Source organism: Bacillus rossius, chromosome 1, assembly GCF_032445375.1.
Source record: "Bacillus rossius redtenbacheri isolate Brsri chromosome 1, Brsri_v3, whole genome shotgun sequence".
Classification (NCBI taxonomy): domain Eukaryota; kingdom Metazoa; phylum Arthropoda; class Insecta; order Phasmatodea; family Bacillidae; genus Bacillus; species Bacillus rossius.
The window spans coordinates 307080406-307103990 of NC_086330.1; the positions used below are offsets into that span (position 1 = coordinate 307080406).

The 23585-nt window shown below is 37.7% G+C and overlaps 1 protein-coding gene across 1 annotated transcript in view; it reads left to right on the forward strand.

The window, feature by feature from the left end:
- LOC134527870 (NF-X1-type zinc finger protein NFXL1) overlaps nucleotides 1-17428 on the forward strand; it is a 73777-nt gene extending 56349 nt beyond the window's left edge. Inside the window, exon 14 of the mRNA XM_063360851.1 lies at nucleotides 1431-17428. Within this exon, the coding sequence (XP_063216921.1) occupies nucleotides 1431-1643 (213 nt within the window). The 3' untranslated portion in view covers nucleotides 1644-17428. The remainder of the gene's footprint in view (nucleotides 1-1430) is intronic.
- The last annotated feature ends 6157 nt before the right edge of the window (nucleotides 17429-23585 follow it).

Genomic DNA, 23585 nt, shown 5'->3' on the forward strand with positions numbered 1-23585 from the left:
ACAATTTGAAATGATTTGCAAAGTGATTTATAGACATGTAATTTTTAATTTTTTTTTAATTTTTGAGAATCTGGTTATGCTTCTTCAAAATAGTCTCACTTTAATTTTAGTTACTTGATTTAAACTGTGAATTATGTGACAAGTTTTTCAAAGGTGGTATGTTAGAAATTTTTTATGATCTATGTTATTTTATTAAATATTCCCAAATTCAATTCGAAAAAAATTCGAAACTCATGAATTTTTTTGAAATTCGATTCGAATTCGATTCGAACTGAAAAATCTCAATTCGCAGAAGTCTAGTAATTACCTCAAGAAATCTACATACACCCTCCTTTAAAACATAGGAATAAAAAGAAAATATTACAATAATGGAAATAAATACAATGATTGTGAACTTTCAAAGAATTAAAATAATAAGTTGTCCATCAAACTTATTGCCTACATTGAATTCAGTTTGTTTGCACAGTCAACAGTAAATTACTGCCACACTTCTGATGCCATTTCTTACACAATTTGCTCTATTTGGCCAGAATAATTATACTTTACAAGTGTCAACAAGCATTTTGTTTGACCAGTCAATAGTACATCTACACATCCATACACCACTTTAATAAAAAAAAAAAACTTGAAAAACAATATTTTTATCATGTGTCCGCGAATCTTCGTCAACGCTATTAACACTAAAAACAAAGACGTGCCACTTTCAAAGCAATCCCATTTGCCTAAAAGAGAAAGTTGCTAGCCATTCAGCTAGATGGCTGCAGATGCAGTGAACTTACACTCCAAAGCACTGCACTAAAAGCATAAAATTTTAGAATGCCGAAAATTATCACGGAAAATTTTAATTCAATCATTAATTCTATTAAACAAATATTCTGTGGAATTTGCACTTTTAATTGTTCTTTATACACCAGTCACCCATACTTACATGTCAACAACTCAATTAACTGCCTATTTTAAAAACAAATTGAAACAAACATGGCGTCTTCTATTCTCACATCTCTGCTGAGGCACGTTCAAGAGTTAAACACATCTATGAACTACATCTATGGCACCTTAAACTGTTATGTTTTGATTGTAAAACGTACTAGGTTTACAGATGTGATGAGAATATTAAATATTTTCACGTGTAATTTATTTTATAGTTAGAGATGAATATTATTCCACAGAAGTCCAAAAAAATAATTATTCATATGTGAATTGGACGTGAGCTGAGCCATTTCATGCTGCAGTTAAGTTGTAGTGAAGGACTATTTTAGTAAAGGGTTTTGATACACTGCCGGTACCGGTACCGGCACCGACATTTTAGCTGCGGTTCTCGGTGCCGGTTAAAATGCTGAGAACCGGTACTGACCCATCCCATCCCTAATGTGTGAGCATGTGGCAGCAACGCTCCAGTGGAGGTGTGTGTGTGTGTGTGTGTCTGGCAGGCGCGCGAGGCGGAGGAGTTGCGTCGCAAGGAGCAGGAGGCACGTCGCGACCAGGAAGAGCTGGAGCGCTTCCAGAGGAAGTTCCAGCCGCAGCGCAAGCGCCGGGACCGCGGGCCAGTGGAGGAGACGCGGGGGCGCCGCCTGCCCTCGCCCTACTGGCTGCTGCCGCTTGCAGCTCTCGCGGTCGCTGTCTACCTCGCCTGGGCCCTGTGACCGTCTCGGCCAGCTCACCCGCTTGTCCCGCTGATCCTCTTGAAAATATTCTTATTTTGTTTATAGCAGTGCTTACTCGGGATGGGCATGTGGGTTCTTCAATGCTTCGATTCCACTGATTCTACCTGGAATCTGATTCGTTGATTCACAAGCTGTATGGAATCATACCATATAAGGAGTCCTATATTTAGAATGGTAGGTCATATTATCTGTAGATAATCAGGATGTAAAATAGTATTACGATTATTAAATATAATCGTTGTGGGAAAACTACTGGGTTGTTGGGTTCATAAATGGATAGCCCAGTTAAAGTTTTTATCACTACATAGTTTTATTGTTTACCAAAATTTACATCACCAGCAAATAATCTTTCTTAAAATGCCTAATAACAATTACACTTGAAAATTTTTATTACCCAGTCACTCGGTTCTTACACACTGCACACCTCACTGGGACGCACCCCTCGCACAACTCTCGCCGCAGCACTCCTCGTAGACCTCCGTCGCCGCCGTCGCACTTCCCTTCACCAAGGATCCGCTCGACGCTTTGCTCGGAACTTCACTCGGGACTCTCGCTGCACCCGCAGCACTCTCGCCACCCAACTATCGCCGAGAAACTCTCTGGCCCAGACTGTCGTGAAGGCCAGCATCCGGGCTTATATATAGAGCCTCGCGTCTTTCCAGAAGTCACGAGTGCGGCTGGGGCCAGTCGTGTCATCCCGCGCCGACCCGACACCGGAAGCGTAGAGAAAGGTTGACAAGCCGCATCATCCCGGGCCGACTCGACACCCGAATCGTCGAGAAGGGCATCGGCAGCTCGCGGGATTCCCAATTGGTGCCAGGTAACGGCGCCGAGGCAGGGCGCCATGCGAGAAGCGGCGGGGAGGAGGGGGGTAACGACAACCCTTGTAATCTGCCAGGCACGCGTGACATGTCTCACGTCAGCGGTGGTCGCATGACGTCAGTGGCCGTGTGAGGCCACCAGCCAGCTCTGAACCTGCGCGCTCCGTGGCCCTGCTTACGTTCGTAACAATATATTCACATAAATTAAGTAATTCTTGCCACAATTGCCATATTTTCTGGCCAGTTGAGCAACTCACCTAGCACTTAAATACAAAATACATATGTGTTATTTTATTTGAAGATTAGATTACAACCGCAATCATCTACAATCCGTACTAACCAATTAAAGTTAAATATCTGTACTTGTGGGGATAACATTGTAACCTCATTTCAATATAATTTTATTTTATAAATTCAATAACGTCATTTATTAGATACAACATTAATGTAAATTTTCTCTTCATTTGTAAACATAATATGTTTTACTTTCAACGTCAGCAAGTAATCATGATGCCATGTTGATGTAAACAATTTAAAGCAGGCTGACCAACTGTGTTTATAAACATTTTAGTTTTATTTTTTCCAGTCTTTCGTATAACAAAGCTAATTTCTCGTTATATTTTTGATACTTTTGTGTAAATATTTTTCGTTAAAAAGAAGTTGGTTTATAATTGGATTTACGCATACATAAAGTCATTAAATTAAAAGCCTATGATTTATTGTTTGTGCATAACATGTTGCCTGTGTGTAAACAAATTTTTGTGCAAAATGCACTGTTTTCACGTTTGTGTTCATGTTTCATTTGCCGTGACCCCGATAGCTTGCATTGTTATTAATCTTTTGTAAATTTGAATCATGATAAACAGAAGATATCTTGTGATCAGTTAGTGTTTTAATGTCTGTGTAAATGTTGATGAACATAAATCAAGTGAAATACAACAAGCAGGACTTTTAAGAGAGTGGCAGGAGATAGAAATTTATCAAGAACAGAAAATAATGGATTTACAAAATTGGGAATTAGAATCTGAATCGAACTTGAAATGGAGGGAAACTGTAGAATCGGAATAGGAATCGAAGAAATGTGAAATCGACCCATCCCTAGTGCTGACTCTGAACATAATCAGTAATATACACTTTTCAAGATAAGGGGTCAATTTTTGAATTGTGCTTCAAGGAATATCCAGTTCCAGACTGTATAATGAATGTTGTTACAGAAGAACCAAAGCAGATACAGGTTCATGTAGCGCCAGACTAGGTAATCATGTACAGTGCAACCGCATCATGAAGTAATAACTCACTTAAAAGGCTTTCTTTCTTGAAAGTAAATACAGTAAACTCCCGGTATACCGCGCCCCGATAGATCGCGGAATCGGGTATATCGCGGGTCAAACCATGTCCCCCAGTCAGACATGAATAATAATAATAATAACACAGTAGAACCTCGTTAATTCGTGATGGTCGGGACCGAGATAATCACGGATTACCGAATTTCACGGACTTGCGATTAAAGCCCGGAAGGTCTTGTCAAGCTTCTCAGATACCGGCGTGCAGCTGGGTTAAGGCCAAGGCCATGTGACGTAACATCTACCGAGGCTTACTGCGCCATGGCAGCAGATAGATAAAAAATAGTAAACTCTCCATTATTCGTGTTAATTGGGACCCGCCGATGCCCGGCTAATTAAAATCCTGTAAAAAAAAAGTAATAAACCCGGATAATCCGTTCACGGTAAAGACCGTCTTCGAATTAGTCTCGGCTTAAAAAAATACGGCACTGCCTAGCCATTAGTTCACGGTCATTTATAACAGCCGAAGAGAGAAAGATAAGATCGTGCTGAACTTGCACACATAAATTTTGGGTAGCCCCCCCCTCCCTCTCAATCTTCCCATTCGTCCAGCCGAATGCCAGCCAGACACGTCACTCGCCAGGCGCCTGCCGTGCGTTGGCGGGTGGAAACAAACAAAGGGAGAAGGGAAGCAGAAGTCAGGACATCCCCCTCAAGTTTAAAGAGTGACAAATGTGACAGCTGAAAGGGGGACGACACAAAGGGTCGGTACAAACAGTGTTGCAGAGTTTGGCGGCCCATGCGAAGGCTTGCAGTGTTTGCCGGCCGCCGGCCCGCGTGACGTTAATTTTAAGCGCTGACAATTTTTACTTCTCTTTTTTTTTCTGCACTTTTAAATCGTCCCGGATTATCCGATTCCCGAATTAGCGCGTCACGGATTAACGAGTTTCTACTGTAATAATAAATGGAATAAATGATTGACAGCCGATTAAGATAATTTTGCGTTGTAACTCACAAACTAAGCATCGGGCAGAAAAAAGCCTAGGCGTAGAAAATGTCCGCAGTGAAATTCTAAACAAGATATCTCCGTACATTATTCCTCTATCTTGTAGTGTTTTCAAATTATGATCCAATCCAGACCAGTGTTATTTTCTGAAACATTAGTTCTTAACATTTTTTTTAACCCACAAATAAAGCATTGGACAGGGGACCCGATAAAGCCTACCGTCCAGCGACATTATCCAGCGTGACTCGGCTGGGGATTGATTTTGGATAGGTTTGGTTGACGGCAAGCACTTGGAGGGGAGAGGCGAGCCGAGAATATGCGACCAAGACACCCGGGTAGAGCGGTAGACGGGAGGAGTGGAATATAAGCGCCAGTGATGAGAGGGGCGATTAAGCCGAAAGGGGGGGAGTCTGGTGACCTTGAGTAGTTCACTCATTTCCGTCTGCACACTTCTCGTGGTCACGTGTGTTGACAAGCGGAGACATAAATGTTTTGTTACAACTTGAACCTACAGACGTAATATTATTCGTTGTATTATACACGTTCATCTTTTTACTTTGGTATAATGTTTTAACATTAAATAATAAAGTAAATCAGCTAGTGTAATTTTAATCTTTGCCGAGGAATTCCCAGTGGTCCAATACTTACGTGAACCATACTGTACCACTTTTGCCGTGAGGTAGTAAACAAGCCCCGGATATGTTTATGTGTAGCGGCCTCCCGACCTTTAACCAGAGGCTGGGGAATATAACACTTGCCGATCCGAGCCACACACACTCAGCAACTCGACAAAGCGTTTGATGGAATAAGTAAAGACAACGTTTAACAGACTTTTTAATACGGCGCCACTGATTGCGCTAAAATTATTTTGGCGCAATTTTTGTATCCCACATGTGACCATTTATAATTTACTGTAAGCATGGATAACAAAGTTTAACCACTTTACACGATAGACGATTCTTTATTTTATATTGTACGAATGCTAGAATTGTTTTTCACGTATCTGCTGCATACTTCTGCAAAAGACACGCTATTTGTAAGTACGTAAATCTAGAATTTTTATTTTGTCAATCAAACTCGGTACTTTGCGATTCATATTCGGTTTGAAGTATTACTATGGCCTTTCTATTTAGAAGACTTTGACCACAAAATCGTGTGTAACCGCACACACTGCACTTACTTTGTTACGGACACTCAGACGAAGCAGATACTGTGGCTGACACCACGAGACTGGCAGCAGCTTGTGTGCCGTACGTGTGTATGGCGGCGTGTGGCGCGCTCGTAGGCCGTGCGACAAACTGTGCGCGGCATGCGGAAAAATAAAAAATAAAATTCAACATTTAATATTTATATTTACAATTTATTATTTTTATTTTTTCACCCGCGTTTAGTGAAAACTGCGGATGCAAAGTCCGCACAAAGGCGGGCCGTCTATACTGTGCGTGCTTGCCGACCTATTAGAACACAGGCGGTGTTTTATGCCTTTTGACCTTGGTCACATCGAAACATCGCGGTTATGCAACAACGCGGGTAAAAGTTATGTCCCCCGACAACCGCGTTAAATAGGGAGTGTACTGTACTTTCAGCCCCATACAATAATTTTTTTAAATTATTCAGCAGTCAAAGCCTGGATGTTTCTTGCAACACCTGTCAGATAAGTGACAACTTATCTTGAACATAGTGTACTTTGTATGGAGATAGTGGAATTCTATGGAGTAACATTGCTATGTTGTAGTAGCTTACAAAAATGAAGTTTTTAAGTTGGTATGCATATGTATTTTGTTTATGCACATCCTTGTGAGTATGTGATATCAGTATAAAAAATTTTTTTTGAACATTTATTCAAAATTTCAACAGTAACTTTTATTTTAAGGAAGTCACTGAAACAAAAATTTTCAATTTACTTACACAAAAATTTAGTATCAAATAAACATTCCTTGATAGAAGTATTTTTTAAATGAAGTTATATTGATTTCTAAGGGAAAAAATTGATTATTTAATCAGTAGATTTCAATTTTTAAAAGTCAAGCATCATATTCAAATGTATCTAATGATGTGAAATATAGAATTCCTTCAAGGTTTGGATACACAAAAATATAAAATGCTATCGAATATGGATTGACATTGATAATGGTTACCAAATACAGTAGAACCCCGATTTAACGAAGTGCTACGGTTACCGAAAATGTTTACTCTAAATCGATGTTTCGTTAAATCTGATTTACCGATTTTCAATGACCCCCGCACTCATAATCGCGTACCTACGTTTCCATATCGTAGACAGGGTCGACGCTGATATCTTGTGCTGCCGTGCTATCTCAGACTTCGTCAACTTTCCATCTTCAACGTTTTTGATCTCGCTCGTACGGCCCCCGGTTCGTACGTACACCTCGGTCGTACATACAGATTTTTATAAACCGTGAAAAATGAGGCATAAAAAAATTTTTAAAAATATGTAAAGTGTAAGAAATACGTTAAAGTTTATTAAAATACAGTCGCAACCTGCAGCGTTTATAACAAAAACGAGCTACATACACATTGCGTCACAGTAAAAAATTAAAAAAAAAAAGGCCGCACATTGATGGAAATTTACCGTCCATAGCGCGCCGTACGCGGAGAAAGGTCATTGTACTCGGTCAGCTGCTGTTACGGCGCGGCGTAGCCGCCGGCTGGCTCTCTTTGTTCGCTCAGCTGCGCAGCACTTATAAAAAACGTATTCCAAAAACTAAACACCGCGCACAAAGCTCTTACTGAGAATATAGAGCTGTAGCAAACCGTATGTATTCGGTACTGAGTAACAGGTGCGCCATCTAGTAACGAGTAACGAAACGTTACACACGGCTGCATCTCGTTACTCACATTTTTCGTATGTTTTACGCATGCGCGTGCATATTCGATGAATTTGCGTTACAAAGAACGATGTTTGTTTATTAAGTAAAGTATAATTTGGAAATTCGTCGTCAAAGTTTTTTACTGTTTATTAAAGGTAGTGTGTGTGTAGACAAAGTTTGAGATTGGAACAGAAACAACGTAAGAAAGTATTGTTTACAAATTAGAAATATGTATGTTTTTGTTTTTTATTATCGCGTATTTTCACGTTGTTTTTTGTTATTATCTTAAGAGATAATATAAAAAAGCCGCATTAATGAGATTTAATTGTTTCTTGGTTAACAAAAACTGTTAATCAAATATTGTTAATTGTTTATATCCTATTTATTATTATTTACGCGACGTCATAATGTACGCGTACGCAATACGACTCGATTCGTTGGTGCAACATTACATAGCTTTTTAATGTGGTTTCAGAAGTAACGAGTAACGTAACGATACGATAGTAACGAGTACTAATTGTTATAGTAACGAATACATACGGGTACACTTTTTTTCGTTACTTTTACACATCTAGAGAATAATGATAATGGCGTATTGGTGTGACGTGGTCACAAGTTGAAAAAACCTGGAGGATGGGAAAGGGAATATTTGGAAACGTGTGATTATTGGCTAGCACTGTTACTATGCGGGCGTATTTGGAAGATAACGTGGTGAGTCAAGCCAAGGATGGAGAAGGGGGAGGGGGTTGCGGACAAAGAAACCCTTCATGACGTCATGTGTCGCGGCCAGTCTATCTATCCAGGCGCGCGCAATGGCACGCACCTACGCAATTCAGTTACAGCGCCCGGAGTTTTTAAGCAATTTGAACAATTTTTTTAATTTTTTCGTATTTGGACAGACGATGCAAAGGCACATAATATATAGTACCTCCATTCTATTACTGACACCACAGAGTGTATTTTTTAATAAGATTCCATTACTATTTACTTGCATTTTTTGGAAATCTATATTATTATTTTAATAAATTGGTGATTTTTGTTGGTTCCTGAAAACCTTTACGTTATATCGCTGTTTTCGTTAAATCCGTGTTCGCAAAATCGGGGTTCTACTGTATTAGATGGCAATTATTACCTATATGCTATATCATCTTCATTATAAGATGACCGCAAGTATGTGACAATCCAAAATGTAAGCTAGTTTGTCTTGAGTTTCAGGTTATATTTTATTGGAGATATCCTTTTAATGATCAAACTGTAATAATATAGGTAGAGACCTGAAAAATTTGCTGCTGTCATAATGTGAATAATAATGCAAATTTAAGCATTTTCAAATGTAAAATGTGAATTTCAGCATTTCAAATTGAAAACTACTGTACTATTTATCATGCTTTTGGCACATTTGGAAGGCATAATCTTAAATTCCTTTTTTAAGTTTGAGGGCATACTGGTTTTAAGGTTCGAATTACTGGTGGAATTAGTGGGCGCCACCACGTGAGTGGGCACGTGGACCCGGCTCGATACTCTTGCTAAGGGCGTTACGTGGCCCGTGTGCGGCGAGATATTAGCCCTCCTGATTTTTAATGCAACACCTGCTCCTAAACGAGCCCGCTCTCAGCGTCGGGCACGCTTCTAATTAACTGCAGTGGGCTCTTAGGGCGTCCCACACGCCGCTGACTAGGTTAAGGACCCACGTGGCCCCCCCGAACACAAAGACACGTGACTCAATTAAGTTGGTTTTATTTACTCACGTTACACGCCCTTCTACAATCCTTCCTTGATACTGTTATAAAACGCCCGAGGCACAAATCGATTTAGGTGAGGAGGTGAACCACGCATGTGGTCGCCTCAAGTCGTTACTTCTTACACGGATGACTAAAAACTCCGGAAAGTAAAGAATTATTAATTAAACAGTCTCTCCGACCGAGAGAGGCCCCGAGGATAGAAAGAAAACGATTTGAATAAATTTCTTAACAGAACTATTTCTCGGTGGAACAACGGTGATGTCTCGGGGTGTCTACAGAGACGTCCGCTCTCGGCCGCAGTGTTGCCAGATTGCAACATTCCAAAAGTCGTATCGAAGACTAGAAATAGTCGTACATTGGAGCAAATAGTCGTACATACTATAATTTTTAAAATAAAACGTTAATGAGTACCAACTTTTATTTTATCCGGCGATTTTTTTGCTATTCATTTTGGTAGTATTTTATTGGCATGACACAATCGTGAAGGAAAAAAATTACATGGAAACAATTACACTAAGGAAAAAAACTACACCAAAATTAACACATGTTAAGTTAAAAAAAAAAAAAAAAAAAAAAAAAAAACAATTTTCTTAACAACTCAGTCATCCTTTTCGAAGAGAATATCCACAATATCGTTTTCTGGTGCACTGGATGCATACAAGTTTGCTGATGTCATGCGCGATAACATTTCAGCTGTAGGGCGAAACAATGCACAGGTACCACTTTCCTTCACACACTCGGAAGCAAGCAAAGCTCCGTTCACTGTTTTTGGAAGGAGGCGATTTCGTACTTTGGTTTTCACTAGATTTACCTGTAAAGTAAATACACATGCTATATTTTTTTAACAATATTGCAGTTAACAAAAACTCAAATTTTAAAATAAGAACAGTAGGTAACAAAATAGTTATTTATGATGCATATATTTTCATACCTGACTGAAGACTCTTTCACAGTCTGCATTAGAGTGCGGGAGACTAAGCACATGAAGTGCAAATGTAGCCAATTCTTTGAAATGAGCTTCTTGTGTGTCACAGCTTGGTTTCAGAAGCATATTCCAGAAAATGTCAGGACTGTTTACATCATCAATATCTTCTGGAAGCCTTGCCCTTGAAAATGGAAGCTCCCTCCACTGATCATCAAGACGCTGTAAAATTGCATCATCATCACAAGAAACAATTCTTGGGACTACTTTTACTAGTGGAAGAAGGGAAGGGCAGTTAACCCTGAATACTGGTGAAAGAGCTGCTTTAGGTTGCAGGTAGCTAAGTTTCGACAGAACTGGATCATTCATATTATATCTTTTTCTTATTTCTTGCGCAGCAACCTGAAAAATTATGACAAACATTTATCATTATTTCAGTTACAAAAATTAAAATTAAATAACAATGAGGCTTGCAAGTGATTCAACTCACCGTGAGGAAAGTTCTACACCTGTGAAAGAAATGACAGCGAATATCGGGCTTGGAAGTGATTTCTGGTTTATCAATGTGCTGCAGGACTTTTACTCCTAAATACATCTCAGTGTCTGGAAGATGATACTTCTCCAGGGCAGGATCGACTTCCTCGAGTGGTGTTTTCATGACATAGTCCCTTTTCATGAAACTAAGGAGAATGTCAGTATAGAGATCTCTTAATTGGGTATGTAGTTCTGTAATAACAACATTCTTCGTCTGGAAAAATTCGTTGAATTTTGTGAATTTCGGAAGAACCCATGAAAAGAACATGAAATACAGTTTCAAAAAAGGATCGTGAAGTGCATTGAAGATGTTTTCTGCACTTAAGAGTCTCTGTGACAACCAACAGTCTGTAAAATACAATTTCAAAGCATCCCACTGCTCCAAAATGCGTTGAACAACTGCCACCAAAGACAACCACCTGGTCTGCGAGGGATGAAGCATTTTCAAAGGTTCCATGTCAAGAAATGTTTGAAACTCTTTCAGCTCACTCTGTCGTTTAGCACTGCTCTTCAAGAAATTGTATATTTCACGAGCCATATCTTCACAAGACCGAGGAAGCACTTTACATGCTTCACTAGCACACAGATGTGCCGAATGACAAATGCACTTAACCACCATGATCCCAGGACAAGCTTCTTTGAGACGAGATGATACTGAATTATGTTCACCCATCATCACATTACATCCATCTGCTCCAAATCCGATCACATTTTCCAACGGAATTCCAAACTCTGTGATTGAAGCAACCAAGCCACGAAACAGGTTTTCTGCACTGGCGCACACAACTTTATTTGAAGAGTCAAAAATTTCTCTTAGTTCCCAGAATTTGCTCTCTATCCTTCCAGACTGGAAATCATTGTACCTTACCACTATGCACAACATTTTTACTGTCCCTATGTCTGTTGATTCATCTGTAAGGATGCTGAATTTGGTGTTCTTTAATTTATTCGCCAACTTCTCCTTATGATTGGCAGCTATTACATTATTTACAATACTGCATGTTTTTGTTCGTTTAAGAGTCAATTTCTGTGCAATTTTATGGTCAGAAAAGATATCTTTTATGACAGCTGTGAGATGGTCTGCAACAGAAAAAGCAACATTGTGCTCCGCAATGAATGCCGAAAGTTTTATTTCAGCAGATGCAACTTCTTTGTCTAAATCAACTTTAGGTGCTGCAATAAATCTAGAAATCGATGTTTGTCTAACAGTAGCAGACATTCTAAGTGCTGTATGTTTCCCACCGGTTGCATGCCGCTTTAAGTTACTTATTTCGGTAACAAGTGTTATCCCACAAAATTTACACTTAGCCTTGTATTCGTCTCCATGTACAGGTAACAGCCACTCTTTAAATTCTGTTTCAGACAACCACTCTTTTCTAAATTTTTGAGCCCTGTGTTTACCTGCACTTTGCTGAATACACACCTTTTTTGGTGGCGAACTTAGCCCATCTTCTGCGTCACTCATATTTACCAAACAATGTAAACAACTGTTAAATTCTTAAATTGTTCGTACTGTTCCAAAGATGATAGGTACTTACAGAATATCACACATATTTTAATAATGTATCCAATATGATATTGATTTATGTGCATTCTGTTGTCATTCCTCTCAACTATTATAATGAAGCTATCGATTGTTTCTTGAATTGGATTAACATTCAGATATATTTCATTACAATTTTCGATTTTGGCTTCTTTAGAACTGCATATACTATTGTGTTTATGAGACCAAAATATTTAACCATAACATCTTAACCACCAAAATTTCAAAATAGTCGTACAAATAGGTGTACGACCCTATGTTCAGACGTACGTCGTACCGAACTACGAAATAGTTGTACATGTACGACTATAGTCGTACGTCTGGCAACCCTGCTCGGCCGGCTGAAGAAGGAGACTGGGCTGAGATAAGGGCTTACGGAAGGCAACATGGCGCCCTTCGCGCCGAACACAATTACCGTTAATATCTTAGCTATTGCGTGCCCCGGGTTATTATTGAAAATAACATGAACTCTTTATAAAAATTAGCACATCACATCCATGACCAGACCGTCTGTAATTATTACTTATGTGGTAGAAAAATAGTTTAAATCAGGTTATCTGCTAGTTCCTTCGTCGCCCGCTAGAGAGCATCCTTGTCCGTGCTTGCACGTATTTTATTAAAAAAAACATCGTTTATTAATGAAACAAAAGGCACTCACATACATAAATTTAATCGTCGTGACACTATTTTGGGGCGAAAAGAAAAGGGTTACAATAATTATTAATACATATAGGGGTGCGGCGCACTGCAGTTAAGTGCCCTCTTGCCGGGCTACCAACATACGCACACACGCACGCACAAGCGGGAGGTTTGAACAGAGATGGTGGTGTTCGGGCGGTGGCATATCGGGCTCAAAGGGGGCCGCAGGCCCGGACGACGTCAAGTTATATATCAGTACTGAAAAGGTATTATAATTAATATTTACATTTTTTTTAGACACCAGGGTTATTTTGATATCTTTGTTTGGTCACCATATTCATTTACTCCAATGTTTACTCAATGGTGTTGACATGTTTGTTTTACTACATAGAAAAATTTGTGTCGCGCTTGAATAAATTTGACATAATTATGTAACTTAAAGCCAAAGTACCTATATTAGGTTATATCAGAACAGTATTTGTAATTTGTATAGTATTTTAAAAACAGCAGAATTTAGTGTTCGTCAACAATATTTTGTGATTTTATAAAAAATAAATAGTTTTAAAAGTCCGGGAAAATGAAACCAGTTTGTAAGAAAAATACCACCAATTTTTGAGAAAAATTACAAATATTTTGGGGGAAAAGTAACACCTATTTTTGAGAAAAATAACACCTATCTTTGAGGAAAAAATTTACTTTTTTGGTCTATAAATATAGGTCATAACTAGGGACAAAATTTTAGGGTTTATTTATAGAAGAAATTTTATTTTAAAACAGAAGATTTCAGTGTTACAGTGTTTATTTTTATATATTGTCTTTATTCATTTAAAAAAATTGTACTATTCAACAAATATGAAACAAAAATATTTCTTAATATGTAGTACTTATTTTACCAAAATTTGACACCTGTTGCACTTATACAGTAAAATCATTTGTAATAAGCATGTCTAGAACAGAACTACTCTTAAATATAAAATTTAATCAGAAATTTTTGCGTGTTTGAAACATGTGCCATCATTACTGTAAAAATTGGGTTACATATGTAAGACAATATCAAACAACATAACATTAATTTTTTTCCAATCCATTTAGGTCATACATTTTATTACAAAGTTCATGTTATATAAATTACATTCAATGATTTTACCATGACGAAACAAATAATTTTTGTAATTTGATTAAAGTTTTGTCAAAATGCTAATTGATTTCATTTTTTTAGTTAAATACATATCTGCTAAATGTTTTATTAATTTGCATTCCGGTCCTACATCTGGTATTGACATGTTTTGAAGTGTTATTTTAGTTTTATCACAATTCACCTTATAATCTCATCCTTAGTCATAACATATTAGACGATTTAAAAAATTTAAACATTGCATTTGTTACAAGATATTAATAAGACATTGCTTATTGCAATCAGGTCAGTTTTTCTTTCTGTCAGCCTGGTCAGTTTGAATAGAATGAATGTCTGCTAGTCAGTGCAAAAGTGACAGTATTTCAATTGGTGTGCCGGAATATCTTCAGAAGGGTGGTTACAAATGTGGTTGGTATTATCGATGGAACACTTGTGTAGAGGCAAGTGTTTCACAGTCTTCAGAAAGTGGTGGGTCGTTTTGTGACCTTGCAAGGCTTTCCAGCTAAGATGCAACTCTGGTGAAATAATTCCTACTCTATTTATGTAGTTATTTTTTGTGTTTAGATAATTTGTTTTGATTAGAGATTAGAACATACACTTTAAAGTGTGTTTCATTTAAGTGCTCTTTTGTTTACATACATTGCATGTGAACTGCATGTGAACATGCAAATCTTCCCATTTAAAAACCTACTTAGTTCTTTCAGGTAGTGAATTTGTGTTGGTTGTATGTTGTTGATTTGACAGTTGTTAGAAAAAAGTCATTTAGAGGAAAGTTTGTGAAAATAATAAAAAAAGAGAAAATCTTTTTTTAGTTTTTCCTCTTGGTGAAAATTATTTGGGGATTATAAATGCTTTGTTGTTTTTCGTTCTTTTGAAACATGAAGAAAAAAATATAAAATAGCCTCTCAGTCCATACGAATGCAAGCAAAATATTGGTCGAAAATAAAACAGCGTGCAGCGTGTGACACAGGTTTCGATGGCCGTGCACATTTCTCATTCGTCAGATGTTCTGCCTTGAATGGGGAAAATGGTGTGCAGATGGAACAGCGTCCTGATGCAAGCAAATGATCGGCGTGCGGCGTCTGCAAAGGTTTCGACGGTCTTGTGCAAGTTCAAATTATTTCATTATCGTTCGGAAATAATTTAATTTTCGAAAATTAAAAATAAATATAGTTTCAAAGTTTAAAGATAAAAATTATTTTTTTCCCCTCACAAACGCTGAACGTTATATGCGGGAAGCATCTATTAATGCAAACGTTATGAATGGAAAAAATTAACATAGGAATATATGGAAGTGATCAAGGGAATAATATTGTGAACTTAATAAGCAGGAAAATGTATTATGCGGGAACGTATTAAACGAGTTTTAATGTATTAAATTTGCATCGCACCTGTCATGTTGTGATTTCAGCATGAAATAAAACCAAATATTTTTGTATTAAATTTATGTGGGGTCTTGATTGAGACTAGTTTGTAGATGGGTTTGTTTAGTTAATGAAAAATGTTTAGACTGTGTATTTTGAAAATGTCTGTATGCTAATCATGTTTAAAATAAATTTGTCTTGTATTTTGAGCTCACCGTTGATTTATTTGTACTCCAATTGGTTCAAGTGGTGTGAGCGGGGTTTCGAGCTTCAACAGGGAAACACAGGGAACTTTGATTTGTGAGGGAATTTTAATTTTATAGTAAAATCAGGTAGTTGTCAGGGAAGTAATTTTAAGTCAAGAAATTTAAATTAAAAAGGTAAAGGCTGATTATGTACTGCAAATCCATTAAATGTTGTATGCATATTGCATTTGGTTCAGTCTTGTTGCAATGCTGTTGAGCCTGCTGTGAGTAGAGTCAAAGCTGGACTCCATCTGTGATGGTGCCTCGGGCTATGATGTTCCCGACTTTTTGTTTGTATGTTAAAAATTTTATCACAACATTGAAGAATATGTAGTGCGTTGTGACTGTAGTAGTGTTAAGAAGTAGCGCAAACACTTGTATTAATTGTTTTCTCTGAAAATACTGCAAGTTTTTGTTAGTAAAAAATTACAAAGAGTCTGAGAAGTCAGGAAAATTTCAGGGAATCTATGTTTTAAATTAGCTGGACTCTGGTGGGCTAAAAATTCCTATGAGGCTGTCTTGTGAGGCTAGTAATGGTGCCAACCACAAACAAGAGGCTGTGCAGACATAACATATGATGTTATAAACTAACAAATGCACAGGAATACTTTACAAGAGAGAAACACTTCTTTCACACCAATGTGAAAAGCTGTGACACATTTTTAATATTTACATATTTATATTTGCAAACTTGTATGATTTGCCCATAAAATGTAAAGAAAATCATGTTATTGTTTAGTTGTATGGCCGTTTATGTTAAATTACTGGTTTACCAACATTCTGACAAAAGGGTTTGCTACGTCTTTACTATTGACATGTTATCAAACGGTCATCTGAAACTTTCCTTTGGCCGTGACACCTGGATACTGCCCAGTCTCTCTCGACTACCGCCTGTAGTAGGCAGTAACCGTCGCACCTTGAAGACATTAACTGTGGTAACATTGATCTGACAGCATTCTTCATTCATCTTAATACTTTAAAAACCTTTTCTTTCTCTTAGAGGTCTACTCTGGATTGCAGAAGGCTTTACGTAATTATTTAAGTCCTTTAATGGATCTTTGATACAAAATGAAGACTTGTTATTTTCTATGTCCGGTCACAGTCTGCCCTGTTTTGCAACTAAGCTGATTATTTGCTGTTGGTATTTTAACTGTTTCAACTTATTTTAGTGTTTTGATTAACATCGTGCAGGCTGCATATTATTAAAAAAAACATTATTACTGGACAAATGTAAGTACTTTATCTGCTTGTGTACTTGTCCAGGGACAGTGGTGTGTGGGATGCTAGAGTCCACTGATGAGCGACCAGTTATAAGTAATAGCATGCTCATAGCTCAGAATGGGCTAGTACTTTTGTGCTGTGTTAGGACGGGGGAATGAGTCTTGCACCCACATGGGCGACGTTACGGCTTTGTAATAGTCTTCGCCAGGTCCGTGTGCCCCTCTCAAGTGGTGGCGCACATGCTTACACCGAACGACCAACAGTTTTTTTACATAACCTCTCTCTTCCATGTAACATGAAACTGAAAAATTTCAGAACGATGTTTGATTTGTCTCATCAGAAATAGAAGCTGACTTCAAATGTAATTGATTTTAAAATCGAGATAACTACTCCAAAAAATATATAATTTCAACATGCTCATACTCAATTATTATACATAACATATTTGTATTGTACCATTTAAAAAAAAAAAACAAAAGCATTAAAAAATTATCCTAAAAACAATTTTGGCTGAATCTTGTTTCTACAATCATTTAGTGTGCAAACATTCAGGGGTTTTACAGCCATCATAGGTATACCAATAGAAAGCTAAGCATACATGATGACCATGTAATTAAATGCACATTCAAATACCCATTTGCATGGAAACATCTCGCTAAAAAAATAAAAACTAATATATTGCTCACAAGTTATTTCACAGTCTGTGCTAGTGGGATGGACTATTTTCTTATGCATTCTTGTGCGCCATCTTTTCCACACATTTGACGGGTACAGTGATGACCACTGGACCTGAACAGAAGTGGTGGCTATAAAACATTGTAGGAAACACAAATTAATATTTAATATACTAGAAGAATCTGGCTGACCCTCATTAAAAAATTATTCACAATGCATTCTCATTATGATCGAGGTGTAGGACCCAGTAAAACCATATTTTAAAAGTTAATTTAGTATGATCCATTCATACATTACGTGGAGGAGATTCCCAGGTACAGCCAGGTGCATTACATCAGCCCAGACTGGTATTTCAATGTTCATGTTGGTATTTTAAGTCACTGGATAAGTGATTTTGACGAAAAGGCTCCAGACATTCTAGAGGTACCTTGCTACTAGCTCAATTGTGCGGTGTACTTTTAAGACTGCTTACAAAGTTTCTTACTACTCTGCAAGTCTTGAAGACAGCAGAGGCATCAGGAAAATTACGAGCTCGAACCGGTCTTTCATCAGTAAGCTGCAAACTTCAGTATGCCAACTGTAAAACAGTATGTCATTGGAATCGAAAGTGTGATGGATTTATTCTCTATACCATTGCTGAGAACAGCAACTTCGTGTAGTAGAAGTCGTGCAGCTCCGTGCAGTGTAAACTGCACCAATTCCGCAGGAGCTTAAGGCTTCTGACAAGTTGTGCTAAGTACCACTTTACTCACTTATGACCTGTAGTGCTTGCGCGGGTACTAATAATTGTCGACTTTTTTCTACAAAACATAAAAAAAAAATTTTTAGCTCTAAAACTAAAATATTTAATACTAGCTTAAAACCAGTGGCTTCACTCGTGCATTTTTAGAGTATTGCTAAAATCTTACCACTAAAAAAGTATGTAATTAATTTTTACTAAATAATAAAACACTAAATTTGTCAGGTGTATAAAATATTATTTCATTACTAAACCATACAACAATAATATTTTTTAAAGAGTATATGCGGAGACCTTTTTTAATTTTTAGTATCGATAAAGTATCTTATTTTAAAACTTTGCTTGAGTGTTTGAGTATGAATTTTACCTTGTTGAAATCACACTTACCTCCTTTTTCATTTCATGAGGTAAACAATATTAAAAATTGATAAACACACACTTATTTAATTTTAACTCTGTTTATGCCATCGTTTACACTATACCTAACACTTTCATTTATGCTTATAAATAATTAAATAATTTCATGTTATTACAAATACCTCCAATTATTTAAGGATATTTGAAAGTAGTATAGAAAAGGGGCTACTGGGACAGAGTTCAGGGTGTGGTGCTTGGTGCCAAACTCCCATCTTGGATTGTGATGTCATGGCGGCCATCTTGGATGACTTTGACCTTGACCTTCTAAATTGGCCAAATTTTCTAGTTTTTTGGGGAAAAATTCAGCCAAAAAATCTAAAAAAATTTGAAAAATAAAAAAATAAATATAATTTTTTAGGGAAAAATTCCCACTTAAAGGGAAAATTTCCTATTTTAGGCCTCAAAAATGCCAATGGCTTTAAATGTCCCCAAGATGGCTTAAATTCCCCATGACAAAGTCACCCCTAAGCTGCTGGTGAGAAGCTTTGACCTTGACCTCGATCACCATATTGGATTATGATGTCACCGTTGCACTTTAAGTTATGGCCGCCATCTTGAAAATCTTTATATATAGTCCGATTTTATTGAAAAAAATTTAAAATTGATAAAATAATGTTATCAATAAAATTTTAATAATTTTTTTTTTTTTTTAAAAACACCATTGCAAATTTTGTTACGCCCACCATCTTGGATTCTAGAAATGTTGCATGATTAACTACGCCCGCCATTTTGGATGACTATGACGTCTTCCTTACACTTTACGTTACGGTCGACATATTTTATTCTATAACTTTGCAATTTCTGTTATAGCCACCATCTTGAAAATATTTATTGTGCGATTTTAATGAAAACTTTTTTAAAATTTATTATAAAATTTAATTAATCAAATTTCAATAATTATTTCAAAAACACACATCCTCGGTTCAATCCCGGTGTGGGCAAAAATTAAAAAATTGCGACCAATCCTTCCTCCACAGAAGCCGCTGGCAGACTGACCTCCCACCACAAATGCCAAGTTTTATATCGTCAGCTAGTATGCCGTCATGTTCGCCATCTTGTTTTTGTCTACTGGAGGCTACTATCTTGTTTTTGTCTGCTAGAGTGTGCTGATGCCATGTTATTTTTACTTGCTAGAGTGCAGTAATTATTTATTATTACTGTGACACCTGCCATATTGACATTTGGTTGCCATCTTGGAAATTCGTTATTATTTAGCTAGAAATTCGGGAATGTTTGCAAAATTCACCAAAAATATTTGTAATTAATATACTGATTGATTCGATCGATTCCTGTCCATGGTAGGATCCCTGGGCAATGCAAACATTTTGATTTTATGTAAAAAATAATAAATTGAATAAAGTATGGTGAAAATCCTAAAAGATGCCTCCAGTAAGATGTTATGACCGCCATCTTGGAAATTTGTATTTATTGAACTATAAATTCGGAAAAAATTCTTAAATTCATCAAAAAATCACTCACTAAATTACATATTGAATCAGTTCTTAGTTCGATCCTTGGTCATGCAAAAAAGGCAATTTAATTAAAACTATTACATAAGGGCCGTATTCCAAGACACAAAAATAAGGGTGTTGAATATGCAATACCTGTACCCTAACCATATTCCAAGTGCACGATAGGACACGGCCGGTCCCTTATTTTTAGGGCACTGATTTTTGGTGTCCTATCTGTTGCCGATTTGATCCATAACTTTAACTGAACTTTTACAATTACAATTTCCCCCCTAATATCTTAAAAAAACAGCAAACATAAATACGGCCAAAAATTCATCGTTTATTCTTGTACAACCAAAATTAAATATTTTATTTCACATTATAATTCCATAGTTTTAAAAAATAAGCTAAAATTACGATGGATTCCACGAAGTACAATTGTTTATAGCCTCGCACAAGTCCTCGTTTATTAAAACGGCTGCCGATCTGATACCTTACAGGGGTTCAGTTAGGACACGTTTTGGAATATGACCCGAGAGTTAGGGTACGACAGTTGCCCAACAAGGCAGTGCATATTCGCTACCTTACTCAAACATCTTGGAATACCGCCCTAAGTAACATGTTCGAGAAATAAAACATCACAAGTTCTTTCACAAAATAAATTTTATTACATAATTTCTATCCTACCACAGGAACACTTAGGAAAGTTAACAATTTTATAAACATTTAGACCTTCATCGGCGTGAAATGACTAATGCTAAGCTCCAATCGGTTTATACTAGACAGAGACCAACCAGAAACTTTACTGACATACTAGTCTTCCCCTTCTTGACAGAGTTTTTGGACAACGTGTTTAACAGCTTGCTTCACATCGTCAGAACTGTAAATTACAGTACCGGTAGCCGATGTCTTGAAAGCACACTTCTTCACTTTGTCATCGAACGGATATGGTTTGCCATATACACAGTTCAGCCAAAAGTTATATTTTAAAGGACCGTTTGCTGCTACGTCATCAGTAAGCTGATTATGTTCTGCCTGATATCTTCAAGAAAAGTACAAATGTGTTTCGACTCACTGAACGTATTTAGATAATACTTAGTTGTCTTTCGATGTTCCACGAAATGCAGACTGAGCCAAGTAGAACCCATTATCATTCACCTGTAATGCACCGAACACAGTCTTGGGTTTAGTTTCATATCCAGACGTCATAGCAATAGGTTGCTTGCTGCACATCTGTTTTGTACGCTCACGAGTCTCCAATCTAAAGCAAGGAGTCGAAATTTCTGCAGGTAGTTCAACAGTAAGTACACGGACTTCATCTTTAAATTTTTACATGTCGTCGCAGATTGTTAATACATGCAAACCAAACATGGCACTCATCGCTGCGAAACTTTATACGAGAAGGATTCTTCTTGCATTTGCTCAGCTCATGTCTTGGTGCATCATGGGAAAATGCGAACGACATATCACAGTAGCTGTATGGATGTCTAGTTGATGAAGACGAACCTTTCAGACCCGAACCAGATGATGTTGTAGAAGTTGTACCAATTCCCGGTGTACTCTTATGCACATCGATACATCGTTGTTGCACCGCAATCTTTGCTTTCTGCCGCGCAGCAGGTCCTTTGCATGTCTTCAAGTGTCTTTTCAACTTATCATGCCTTGCAAATTGCTTGTAACATTGGCTAAGCCAAACTTTTTGCGAGGAGGATTCTATGCACATTCTCTCTTCTCATGTCGCCGAGAATTGCTGTTGTTGGAGATAATCCTGTCGCAGTAATGCCATCGATGCACGTTAGTTGTTATCGAATTGCCAACCATTGAAGTCTACATCGAGGACGAAACATCGTTCATCGTGGTTTCCTGTGCAGCCAGCACTGGAGTCATTAAGCTCTCTTCTACTGGTGGTACCACGACTGTTGAAGTCTCCTCCTTTGTTGGCGTAGTCGTTGTCAACGGGATCTGCTCCATCATCGTCGATGCTGACTTCAGGGTTCCCGTAGTCAATTGTACAACCTCCATCGAGTTCGACGTTAAAGACAGTAAATATGCCACCGAGTTCACAAGAACAGGTAATTACGCGACTTATGCACCAGATGAGGACTCGCTTATATACACTAAACCGACGGAATAATATGCTAGTCAAATAAAGAAACATTTACTATAATACACGAGTCAAAACAACATTTAAAACACAAGCATTTATGATCGAAAATTCGATGCGGTGTGATACGATCTCGACACAGGAATTCGATCTCACCAATATATGCTAGGCTCAAAGAGCTCCAACAGCTCCAATGCTTCATTCCTCCAAGGGCTCCAAAGCTCCAAGAGCTCCAATCCTACAATGTTACAAGGACTACAATGCACCATAGCTCCAAGATCTCCAATGCTCCAACAGCTCCAACGCTTCAAGAGCTCAATTGCTCCAATTTCTCCATAGCTCCAAATGCTCCAATTGCCAATCAGCTACAAGTGCTCCAAGAGCTCCAACAGCTCCAATGCTCCAATGCATCAAAAGCTCTAACTGTTCCAATTGCTCCAAGGGCTCCAAAGCTCCAACTGCTCCATTGCTTCCAAGATCTCCCAAGGACCATGTGATCCAACTGACTTTGGCTCCAAGTGCTTGATTTCAGCTGCTTCAACGACATTTGGCTACATGGCTACAAGTCTACGATGCTCCAATTGCTGCATTTGTCTTCGGCCCATCATGGCTTTTGGCTCCAACTGCTCCAGCGACATTAGGCTCCAACTTATTTCAATTACTTTTTTTATCGTACTTGGCCAGAAGCATTTTCGAAAAAAGGCAGCACAATTTGAAACATTTAACGAAAAGGACGTACATTTTGTACGTAAATTCATCATAAAAGCTAGCATATTTTCAGAAAAGGATACATTCTCAACTGTAGGATGCGATAATACAGCCTAGTCTACGCTCATTTAACGAAAAGGTCGCACATTTTCACATACATTCAACTCAGTAGGTTGCGTTTGTCAATTTTACGTTAGGATATAATGTCTCCATCAGTCTATGGCTTCATCAGTCATTGGCTCCATCTGTAATTGGTTTCATGGCGCCAAAAGTATTTGGCTCCAAAAAGTCTTAGGCCTAGCTGCTATTTAGCTACTAGACTAGAAGGGTACGAGGCTACAAGACTATACAGCTACAAGTCTAAAGGCTAAATGTCTACGAGGCTACAAGTCTACGAGTCTACATGGCTCTTAACCTTCTTTGGCTCCATTCAGCGGTGAGAGTTAATTTATCTCTTGCAAATAATAACTTGTTGCAAGTAGTGACGATTCTAGCCAACAGTCGTCGTCACGTGTTGCATGTAGGTAAATGTTATTTATTT